This window comes from Rattus norvegicus, chromosome 15 (assembly GCF_036323735.1).
Source record: "Rattus norvegicus strain BN/NHsdMcwi chromosome 15, GRCr8, whole genome shotgun sequence".
NCBI classification, from domain to species: Eukaryota; Metazoa; Chordata; class Mammalia; order Rodentia; family Muridae; genus Rattus; species Rattus norvegicus.
In genome coordinates, this window is record NC_086033.1 from 27,851,525 (window position 1) to 27,863,781 (window position 12,257).

Consider the following 12,257-nt stretch of genomic DNA (forward strand, 5'->3'; position numbering starts at 1 on the left):
GTGTTCGAGATGCTGCCCTAGTTTTTCTTCTATTAGTTTGAATGTATCTGGTTTGATGTGGAGGTCCTTGATCCACTTGGACTTAAGCTTTGTACAGGGTGATAAGCATGGATCGATCTGCATTCTTCTACATGTTGACCTCCAGTTGAACCAGCACCATTTGCTGAAAATGCTATCTTTTTTCCATTTGATGGTTTTGGCACCTTTGTCAAAAATCAAGTGACCATAGGTGTGTGGGTTCATTTCTGCGTCTTCAATTCTATTCCATTGGTCTATCTGTCTGTCTCTGTACCAATACCATGCAGTTTTTATCACTATTGCTCTGTAATATTGCTTGAGTTCAGGGATAGTGATTCCCCCTGAAGTCCTTTTATTGTTGAGAATAGTTTTAGCTATCCTGGGTTTTTTGTTATTCCAGATGAATTTGCAAATTGTTCTGTCTAACTCTTTGAAGAATTGGATTGGCATTTTGATGGGGATTGCATTGAATCTGTAGATCACTTTTGGTAAAATGGCCATTTTTACTATATTAATCCTGCCAATCCATGAGCATGGGAGATCTTTCCATCTTCTGAGGTCTTCTTCAATGTCTTTCTTCAGAGTCTTGAAGTTCTTATTGTACAGATCTTTTACTTGTTTGGTTAAAGTCACACCGAGGTACTTTATATTGTTTGGGTCTATTATGAAGGGTGTCGTTTCCCTAATTTCTTTCTCGGCTTGTTTCTCTTTTGTGTAGAGGAAGGCTACTGATTTATTAGAGTTAAGTTTATACCCAGCCACTTTGCTGAAGTTGTTTATCAGCTTTAGTAGTTCTCTGGTGGAACTTTTGGGATCACTTAAATATACTATCATATCATCTGCAAATAGTGATATTTTGACTTCTTCTTTACCAATCTGTTTCCCCTTGATTTCCTTTTGTTGTCTGATTGCTCTGGCTAGAACTTCAAGAACTATATTGAATAAGTAGGGAGAGAGTGGGCAGCCTTGTGTAGTCCCTGATTTTAGTGGGATTGCTTCAAGTTTCTCTCCATTTAGTTTAATGTTAGCAACTGGTTTGCTGTATATGGCTTTTACTATGTTTAGGTATGGGCCTTGAATTCCTATTCTTTCCAGGACTTTTATCATGAAGGGGTGTTGAATTTTGTCAAATGCTTTCTCAGCGTCTAATGAAATGATCAAGTGGTTCTGTTCTTTCAGTTTGTTTATATAATGGATCACGTTGATGGTTTTCCGTATATTAAACCATCCCTGCATGCCTGGGATGAAGCCTACTTGATCATGGTGGATGATTGTTTTTGATGTGTTCTTGGAGTACTTTACTTTTTAATGGTCACATTAGAAGACTTTACTGTTTGACTCTTTCCTTGGTAAGGATCATGAGCCCACAAGGTGGCAGTGTTGAGTAATATTCTCAAAAGAGAGAAAGGGGGAAAGAGGGGCTACAGGAGGAAGAGGGTGGGGTAGAGGGAGGGCTGGAGGAAAGGCTTGGTGCTGTTTAGGTGGTGAAGACTCACTTTCCTGATTGCTAGCAAAGCTGTGTTTCCTGTTTCCTCAAGTAGGAGAGGGGGAAACTTTATATGACTATCTGAGTCCAGGGTTTAGAATCTGAATCCTTAGTGAGGAGAGAAGTGGAGAGAATGAAATCCTTGAGTGTTTCACTAGTGCTCCTGTGGCTCCAGCTCAATGGTAAGTTTGGAAATTCCTTTGGGATCCAGGTGTGAGATGTAAAGTTCTTTCCTGTTCCCCCCAAATGGTAGTAACACTGATGTTTTAATCACTAGTTAGGGGAAAGAGGCCCATGAAAATACCTTCTGGAGGCTTGAATCTTTTCCTATCCCTTCTTGATTATCTTACGTTTGTTTTTCTTCACAGGGGTGAGCAGCCAGCAGAAGGTGCAGCAGAGCCCAGAATCTCTCATTGTCTCAGAGGGAGCCAGGGCCTCTTTCAACTGCACTTTCAGTGCTAGTACTTCTGATTATTTCTGGTGGTACAGACAGTATTCTGGGAAAAGCCCCAAGGCCCTGATGTCAATTGTCTCCAATGGTGACAAGCAAGAAGGCAGATTCACAGCTCACATTAATAAAGCCAGCCTGCATGTTTCTCTGCACATCATTGACTCCCAACCCAGTGACTCTGCTGTCTACCTCTGTGCAGTGAGCGCACAGTGATCCCCAGCCACCTGCAGCCTGCACACAAACCTACTGTACTGAGAAGACCTGAGACAGAGCACACACTACCCAGTGGAGACATTCTGCTTCTATCCTGTATGCAATAGGAATTAAGAGTAAGAGTAGAGAGGGCTTCATTGATTGGGAAAGCTTTTTAACATTTCGATATTAAGCATCCCTGAAGGTTTGGTTGAAATATTTCCCACTTTTCTCTTTTCACAAGTTTATGGTTTTACAACAGCATGTGAGAAGCATATATACATTCATAAGGTGCAGATGTTGAAAGACAAGTGCTTGGTGGCGGGACTCACCACATGTCATTCTATAATGACCACCTTCATCTGGACAGCCCTATGCTTTCCTTGATTTTTAAAAGCTTTCAATTGAAACAAATATTTGTTTTTCTTTTTTTAAAAAACATTATTTACAATGTGGCCTGTTTCTCTATGGAAGTTTCATACATATTTATTTTTTGTTAAGCCTTCTCCAAGCTAATCCCCTCTGTTCTTTCACAGTTCCCTAATCCACTTAAACCTTCTTGCTCCCTCTGTCTCCTCTTCTCCTTCTATATCTTGGTTCTATTTCCTTCCCATTCATCTTCCTCTATCCTTCTCTTCTCCTCTTCTGGGCGCTTCTCCCGTTTAATGGCATCAAAACACACTCATATTCACATGAATATATAGAGTAAGGTCCTATAATTTGTAGAACAATGATACTCCATATTTAAAGAGTTATTGCAAATAGTATTTTATTCTGCAGAATCCAGAATACTGGAGTCTCCCGTTACCAAGACAGAGAGACAACCAAATGAGCTTGCAGGCTTGATTTAAAGCACAGTGGAATTCTGGGTCGTGAAGGCTGGAACCGATTGCTGAGGAACTCTGGGGCAAATGAACTTTACCTTACTCTATCTCCATGCATTGTGGAACCACTATTAGGGCCTGAAGGCTGGGGCCAGGTTTTTTTTTTTTTTTTGTAATTGACTTGCCTGGGCTTCAGTAGACTTTCTAGTTTTTATGCCTAGTCTCTTTAACTGCCAATGTGAGTTCTGTCATGGAGTTAGCCTAGCGTTCACAAAATAAATAAAAATTAGAAGCTTATGTTTGAATGTATTCGTCTCTCTGAAGTACCCCCAGTACTTTTACATTTTGAATTCATATGCAAATTCTATAATATCATTTTTTGAAAAATATTCACCCGTCCATGTGTCTATCTATCATCTATTTATGTATGTATCTATGTATTTATCTGGAGATAGATGTTCTTCTCCACCAAGGTCTCATTATCCATTCTTTTGTTGATAAACATGTAGGATTCGTTCATTCCCTAGCAATTTTGAGTAGAGTAGCAATAAATAAGATTGAGGAAGCATCTCTGCAGTAAGATACAGAGTCCTTCAGATACACACTCAGCAGTTACATATCTGAGCTACATAAGACTTCAGCGTTTAGGTCTGAGAATGCTTCACACCCATTTCTATTGGATTTTATCACAGTTTTTGCTTCTAGCAATGGAGAATGATGGCCTCCTGTTTCCCAACATCTTCCTCACTTTCTGTTGTCACTTGATTTCTTTTTTTTCATTAATTAATTTACTTTACATCCAGATCACAGCTCCCCTTCCCTCTTCTCTTTCCAGTTCCACAAGTTTTCCACCCACTCCCTTCCCTTTCTTTTCAGAGAAAGAGAGACCTCCCATGGATATCAATGTGCAGTAAGATTAGGCACTTCTTTCCCTATTGAGGCCAGGCAAAGCAGCCCTGTTGGGGGAAAAGCATTCAAAAACAGACAGCAGAGTCAGAAAGAGCCCCTGCTTCCACTGTTAGGGGTCCTTCAAGAAAACCAAGGTGTATGTCTTAGTTAAGGTCTTATTGCGGTGAACAGACTCCATGACCAATATAAGTTTTATAAAGGACAGCATTCAATTTGGCTTGGTTTATAGGTTCCGAGGTTCAGTCCAGTATCATCCAGGGTGAAGCATGGTAGGCCCCTGGCAGGCATGGTGCAGGAGGAGCTGAGTTCTACATCTAGGAGGAGGGTCTCCAAGCCTATCCCATAGTGACATACTTCCTGCAACAAGGCCACACCTTCTAGTAGTGCCACTCCTGGGCCAAGCATATGCACACCATCACTTTGTATATTTGTGACAATTATCCAGAATCTTCTTGCTTTCATAGTCTCTGGTGAGAAATCTGGTGTCAGCCTCTTGTGTCAGCCTCCCAAGTCTTTAGTCCGTCTGGGATTAACCATGTGCCCTGATTATCCCATTCTTTAGGGTTAATATTTAGTGAGAAATGAACATTTTTGTCATTGTCATGGATAATGTACTCTTGAAGTAAACAGGTTGAGTATGAGCATCTTTCCTTCATCTGTTCCCTGTCTACATGTTGGTGGTAATGGAATGTCTGATCAAACCTTGTATTGTAGGTGCTGATTACATGGCTCTTGAGTAGGATTTAGTCACCAGTTTCTGCAAGATCTCAAAGCTCAACATGGGACAGTTTTGGAGGCAGGGATTTCCTATTGCTCACAGATATCTTTAGGGGAACATTGAATGTGAAACCCAGAGGGCTGGTCCTTTAAAGGAAGCAACTCATAATCTGTTAATGTGCCCAGAAGTCTGGGAGCAGAAGTGGTTCAGAGCCTGGTGATCTTTGCACTTCACTTCCTTCCCCAGTTCCACACCATTATCATAAGCTTGTTTTTCTCAGTCTACTGAATCCATCTTTACAGAAGGGGGTCCAAGGATGTCAGGTCTAATCTTTACTTAGGTTACTTTGTGCCTCAAGCAGATCTATTATGTTTATTGTATGCACAGGATAAGTTAATTATTACCTGTGAAGTTTTCACCAAATTGTCCTCCTTAAATATGTCTAAAAATAAACTCTCAATATCAGGTCACTGAAGCAGGACCCAACACCTGCTACTTAGCTGCGTTGATCCTAACTGCTTTCTTATCCCCACTCTACAGGCCGTGGAGTCTCACAGAGTCCCGAAGGACGGTTATTTCTTGATTTGTTTCCATGTGGACCTACTTCAGCTCTGGCATTCCTATTCCTCTGGTATATATGGTTTGACAGCTATGTTAGAAATGGAGTGAGGTAAAGTGAAAGGGATTGGGAAGAGGAGATGGAGGGAGGAAAGGGGCGAGATGGAGGAGAGCCAGACAGTCAGAAAGAGGGAGGGAGAAAGACATGAGATCTAGAATTTTCACAGATCAATACCTACTCATCAGGACTTTATTGAAGAAAGGAGAATAAATCTTTTAGAGAGATGAACAGCCTGGGTTGTATTTTGAGTTTCGGTGTTCAACACAGCTCCATCTTTCCTCCACCAACTCAAGTTCAGCTTGTTACACACAAGTGTGCTCTTGGCTCCAAATGGATTGAAGAATTCCAGGCCTTTCTAGGCTCTGGCCTAGTTTCAGAGCCTGTTTAGGTTCTGTCCAGACATTTGTAAGCCTTGAAGGTGGATTTGAATGGGAGTGACAAGGGTTAAAGTTATGCTATACATAAGACAATCACTTCGATGTCCATTCTGATGTTTCATAGTGGTTTTTCAGCGCACATGACTGTGTGCAATACTTATCACTACTGAGAAAGGAGACATCTGATGATTGTGTACACACAAATTCACCTCACTCCCAACCCTGACCTGGAACTAATATCTCTTCAATACTCCAGCTGAACTGTCCAGTACTTTACTTTTTAATGGTTTCATTAGAAGACTTTACTGTTTGACTCTTTCCTTGGTAAGGATCATGAGCCCACAAGGTGGCAGTGTTGAGCAATATTCTCAAAAGGGAGAGAAAGGGGGAAAGAGGGGCTACAGGAGGAAGAGGGTGGGGTAGAGGGAGGGCTGGAGGAAAGGCTTGGTGCTGTTTAGGCGGTGAAGACTCACTTTCCTGATTGCTAGCAAAGCTGTGTTTCCTGTTTCCTCAAGTAGGAGAGGGGGAAACTTGTATGTGACTATCTGAGTCCAGGGTTGAGAATCTGAATCCTCAGTGAGGAGAGAAGAGGAGAGAATGAAATCCTTGAGTGTTTCACTAGTGCTCCTGTGGCTCCAGCTAAACGGTAAGTTTGGAAATTCCTTTGGGATCCAGGTGTGAGATGTAAAGTTCTTTCCTGTTCCCCGCAAATGGTAGAAACACTGATGTTTTAATCTCTAGTTAGCGGAAAGAGGCCCATGAAAAGATCCTTCTGGAGGCTTGAATCTTTTCCTATCCCTTCTTGATTATCTTACGTTTGTTTTTCTTCACAGGGGTGAGCAGCCAGCAGAAGGTGCAGCAGAGCCCAGAATCCCTCATTGTCTCAGAGGGAGCCAAAGCCTCTTTCAACTGCACTTTCAGTGATAGTACTTCTGATTATTTCTGGTGGTTCAGACAGTATTCTGGGAAAAGCCCCAAGGCCCTGATGTCCATCTTCTCCAATGGTGACAAGCAAGAAGGCAGATTCACAGTTCACCTCAATAAAACCAGCCTGCATGTTTCCCTGCACATCAATGACTCCCAACCCACTGACTCTGCTGTCTACCTCTGTGCAGTGAGTGCACAGTCATCCCCAGCCTCCTGCAGGCTGCACACAAACCTACTGTACTGAGAAGACCTGAGATAGAGCACACACTACCCAGTGGAGACATTCTGCTTCTATCCTGTATGCAATAGGAATTAAGAGTAAGAATAGAGAGGGCTTCATTGATTGGGAACGCTTTTTCACATTTTGATATTAAGCAATCCTGAAGGGAAATGTACACTTGGTTTGCTTGAAATATTTTCCACTTTTCTCTTTTCACTAGTTGATGGTTTTACAACAGCATGTGAGAAGCATATATACATTCATAAGGTGCAGATGTTGGTTTGTTGAAAGACAAGTGCTTGGTGGCAGGACTCACCACATATCATTCTGTAAAGACCACCTTCATCTGGACAGCCCTATGCTTTCCTTGATTTTTAAAAGCTTTATATTGAAAAAATATTTGTTTTTCTTTTTTTTAAAAACCTTGTTTACAATGTGGCTCTATGGAAGTTTCATACATATTTATTTTTTGTTAAGCCTTCTCCAAGCTAATCCCCTCTGTCCTTTCACAGTTCCCTAATCCCACTTAAACCTTCTTGCTCCCAGTGTCTCCTCTTCTCCTTCTATATCTTGGTTCTATTTCCTTCCCATTCATCTTCCTCAATCCTTCTCTTCTCCTCTTCTGGGCGCTTCTCCCGTTTAATGGCATCAAAACACTCACATTCACATGAATATATAGAGTAAGGGCCTATAATTTGTAGAACAACGATACTCCATATTTCAATAGTGATTGCAATTAGTATTTTATTCTGCAGAATCCAGGATTCTGGAGTCTCCCGTTACCAAGATAGAGAGACAACCAAGTGAGCTTGCAGGCTTGATTTAAAGCACAGTGGAATTCTGGGTCATGAAGGCTGGAACCGATTGCTGAGGACCTCTGGGGCAAATGAACTTTACCTTACTCTATCTCCAGGCATTGTGGAACCACTATTAGGGCCTGAAGGCTGGGGCCAGGGTGTTTTATTTTTGGTGTTTTTTTTTTTTTTGTTTTTTGTAATTGACTTGCCTGGGCTTCAGTAGACTTCATAGTTTTTAGGCCTAGTCTCTTTAACTGCCAATGTGAGTTCTGTCATGGAGTTAGCCTAGCGTTCACAAAATAAATAAAAATTAGAAGCTTATGTTTGAATGTATTCGTCTCTCTGAAGTACCCCCAGTACTTTTACATTTTGAATTCATATGCAAATTCTATAATATCATGTTTTTGAAAAATATTCACCTGTCTATGTGTCTATCTATCATCTATTTATGTATGTATCTTTGTGTTTATCTGGAGATAGATGTTCTTCTCCACCAATTTCTCATTATTCATTCTTGTCTTGATAAACATGTAGGATTCCTTCATTCCCTAGCAATTTTGAATAGAGTGGCAATAAATAAGATTGAGGGAGCATCTCTGCAGTAAGATACAGAGTCCTTCAGATTCATACTCAGCAGTTACATATCTGAGCTGCATAAGAGTTCAGTGTTTAGGTCTGAGAATGCTTCACACCCATTTCTATTGGATTTTATCACAGTTTTTGCTTCTAGCAATGGAGAATGATGGCCTCCTGTTTCCCAACATCTTCTTCACTTTCTGTTGTCACTTGATTTCTTTTCTTTCATTAATTAATTTACTTTACATCCAGATCACAGCTCCCCTTCCCTCTTCTCCTTCCAGTTCCAAGTCTTCCACCCACTGCCCTTCCCTTTCTTTTCAGAGAAAGAGAGACCTCCCATGGATATCAATGTGCAGTAAGATTAGGCACTTCTTTCCCTATTGAGGCCAGGCAAAGCAGCCCTGTTGGGGGAAAAGCATTCAAAAACAGACAGCAGAGTCAGAAAGAGCCCCTGCTTCAACTGTTAGGGGTCCTTCAAGAAAACCAAGGTGTATGTCTTAGTTAAGGTCTTATTGCCATGAACAGACACCATGACCAATATAAAGTTTATAAAGGACAACATTCAATTTGGCTTGGTTTATAGGTTCCGAGGTTCAGTCCAGTATCATCCAGGGTGGAGCATGGCAGCCCCCTGGCAGGCATGGTGCAGGAGGAGCTGAGTTCTACATCTAGGAGGAGGGTCTCCAAGCCCATTCCACAGTGACATACTTCTTGCAACAAGGCCACACCTTCTAGTAGTGCCACTTCTGGGCAAAGCATATGCAAACCATCACTTTGTATATTTGTGACAATTATCCAGAATCTTCTTGCTTTCATAGTCTCTGGTGAGAAATCTGGTGTCAGCCTCTTGTGTCAGCCTCCCGTGTCAGCCTCCCAAGTCTTTATGCCTCTGGGATTAACCATGTGCCCTGATTATCCCATTCTTTAGGGTTTATATTTAGTGAGAAATGAACATTGTTATCATTGTCATGGATAATGTACTCTTGAACTAAACAGTTTGAGTATGAGCATCTTTCCCTCATCTGTTCCCTTTCTACATGTTGGTGGTAATGGAATGTCTGATCAAACCTTGTGTTGTAGGTGCTGATTACATGGCTCTTGAGTAGGATTTAGTCACCTGTTCTGCAAGATCTCAAAGCTCTACATGGGACAGTTTTGGAGGCAGGGAATTCCTACTGCTCACAGATATCTTTAGGGGAACATTGAATGTGAAACCCAGAGGGTTGGACCTTTAAAGGAAGCAACTCATAATCTGTTATGTGCCCAGGAGTCTGGGAGCAGAAGTGGTTCAGAGCCTGGTGATCTTTGCACTTCACTTCCTTCCCCAGCTCCACACCATTATCATAAGCTTGTTTTTCTCAGTCTACTGAATCCATCTTTACAGAAGGAGGTCCAATGATGTCAGGTCCAATCTTTACTTAGCTTACTTTGTGCCTCAAGCAGATTTATTATGCTTTATTTCATGCACAGGACAAGTTAATTATTACCTGTGAAGGTTTCACCAAATTGTCCTCCTTAAATATGTCTAAAAATAAGCTCTCAATATCAGGTCATTGAAGCAGGACCCAACACCTGCTACTTAGCTGTGTTGGTCCACACTGCTTTCTTACCCCCACTCTACAGGCCGTGGAGTCTCACAGAGTCCTGCAGGACGGTTATTTTTTGATTTGTTTCCATGTGGACCTACTTCAGCTCTGGCATAGCTATTCCTCTGGTATATATGGTTTGAAAACTATGTTAGGAATGGAGTGAGATAACGTGAAAGGGATTGGGAAGAGGAGAGAGAAGGAAGAAAGGGGAGAAGTCGAGGAGAGCCAGACAGTCAGAAAGAGGGAGGGAGAAAGAAATGAGATCTAGAATTTCCACAGATCAATACCTACTCAGCAGGACTTTATTGAAGAAAGGAGAATAAATCTTCTAGAGAGATGAATAGCCTGGGTTGTATTTTGAGTTTAGGTGTTCAACACAGCTCCATCTTTCCTCCACCAACCCAAGTTCAGCTTGTTACACACAAGTGTGCTCTTGGCTCCAAACGGATTGAAGAATTCCAGGCCTTTCTAGGCTCTGACCTAGTTTCAGAGCCTGTTTAGAGTCTGTGCAGACATTTGTAAGTGTTGAAGATGGATTTGAATGGGAGTGACAAGGGTTAGAGTTATGCTACAGACTAGACCCTCACTTCGATGTCCATGGCAGATATTTCATAGTGATTTTTCAGTGCACATGACTGTGTGCAATACTTATTACTAATGAGAAATGAGACATCTGCTGATTGTGTACACACAAACTCACCTCTCTCCTAACCCTGTCGTGGAGCAAATGTCTCCTCAATACTCCAGCTGAACTGCCCAGTACTTTACTTTTTTTTTTCTTGGTTCTTTTTTTCGGAGCTGGGGACCGAACCCAAGGCCTTGCGCTTCCTAGGCAAGCGCTCTACCACTGAGCTAAATCCCCAGCCCCCAGTACTTTACTTTTTAATGGTTACATTAGAAGACTATTCTGTTTGACTCTTTCCTTGGTCAGGAAGATGAGCCCACAAGGTGTCAGTGTTGAGCAATATTCTCAAAAGAGAGAGAAAGGGGGAAAAGGCAGGGTGCAGGATGAAGAGGGAGGGGAAGAGGGAGGGCTGGGGGAAAGGCTTGGTGTTCTTTAGGTGGTGAAGAGTCACTTTCCTGATTAATAGCAAAGCTGCCTTTCCTGTTTGCTGTAGTAGGAGAGGTGGAAACTTGTATACGACTATCTGACTTCAGGGTTGAGAATCTGAATCCTCACTGAAGAGGGAGGAGGCAAGAATGAAATCCTTGAGTGTTTCACTAGTGGTCCTGTGGCTCCAGCTAAATGGTAAGTTTGGAAATTCCTTTGGGATCCAGTGTGAGATGTAAAGTTCTTTCCTGTTCCCCGCAAATGGTAGAAACACTGATGTTTTAATCACTAGTTAGCGGAAAGAGGCCCATGAAAATACCTTCTGGAGGGCTTGAATCTTTTTCTATCCCTTCTTGATTATCTTACCTTTGTTTTTCTTCACAGGGGTTAGCAGCCAGCAGAAGGTGCAGCAGAGCCCAGAATCCCTCATTGTCTCAGAGGGAGCCAAAGCCTCTTTCAACTGCACTTTCAGTGATAGTGCTTCTCAGTATTTCTGGTGGTACAGACAGTATTCTGGGAAAAGCCCCAAGGCCCTGATGTCCATCTTCTCCAATGGTGACAAGCAAGAAGGCAGATTCACAGCTCACCTCAATAAAGCCAGCCTGCATGTTTCCCTGCACATCAATGACTCCCAACCCAGTGACTCTGCTGTCTACCTCTGTGCAGTGAGCACACAGTGATCCCCAGCCACCTGCAGCCTGCACACAAACCTACTGTACCAAGAAGACCTGAGACTGAGCACACTCTACCCAGGGGAGACATTCTGCTTCTATTCTGTATGCGATGAGAATTAAGAATTAGAGTGGAGAGGGCTTCATTGATTGGGAAAGCTGTTTAACATTTTGATATTAAGCAATCCTGAAGGGAAAGGTTCTCTAAATATTTTCCACTTTTCTCTTTTCATATACTGATGGTGTTACAACAGCATGTGAGAAGCATATATACATTCTTAAGGTGCAGATGTTGGTTTGTTGAAACACAACACTGGGGGATGTGACTCACCACAAGTCATTCTATAAAGACCACCTTCACCTGTCCAGTCCTATACTTTCCTTGATTTTTAAAAGCTTTCAATTAAAAAAAATACGTGTTTTTCTTTCTTCCTTTCCTTTTTTTTAAAATTTAGTTTACAATGTGGCTGGTTTCTCTATGGAAGTTTCATACATATTTAATTTTTTGTTAAATTAAATATTAAATTTTTTGTTTCCTCCAAGCTAATCCCCTCTGTCCTTTCACAGTTCCCTAATCCCTCTTAAACCTTCTTACTCCCCGTGTCTGTGTCTCCTCTTCTCCTTCTATATCTTGATTCTATTTCCTTCCCATTCACATCTTCCTCAATGCTTCTTTTATCCTCTTGTGGGCACTTCTCTCGCCTCATTGCATCTACATATACTCATTTTTCATGAATGTGTATTGTAAGGGCCCATGATTTGCAGAAGAATGATACTCCAGATTTAAATAGGAAACACAATATTGTTTTCTTCTTCAGTAATCCAGGAT

The 12,257-nt window shown here is 41.7% G+C and overlaps 3 gene segments (V, D, J or C); all 3 read left to right on the plus strand.

The window, feature by feature from the left end:
* Positions 1-1,637: 1,637 nt before the first annotated feature.
* LOC120097174 (T-cell receptor alpha chain V region 2B4-like) lies at positions 1,638-2,208 on the plus strand. The segment is given in 2 exon segments: positions 1,638-1,686; positions 1,873-2,208. Coding segments are annotated over 2 exon segments (345 nt in total).
* Positions 2,209-6,191: 3,983 nt separating this feature from the next.
* LOC691106 (T-cell receptor alpha chain V region 2B4-like) lies at positions 6,192-6,960 on the plus strand. The segment is given in 2 exon segments: positions 6,192-6,240; positions 6,428-6,960. Coding segments are annotated over 2 exon segments (387 nt in total).
* A 3,878-nt stretch (positions 6,961-10,838) lies between these two features.
* Positions 10,839-11,444, plus strand: LOC120097173 (T-cell receptor alpha chain V region 2B4-like). The segment is given in 2 exon segments: positions 10,839-10,955; positions 11,142-11,444. Coding segments are annotated over 2 exon segments (345 nt in total).
* The last annotated feature ends 813 nt before the right edge of the window (positions 11,445-12,257 follow it).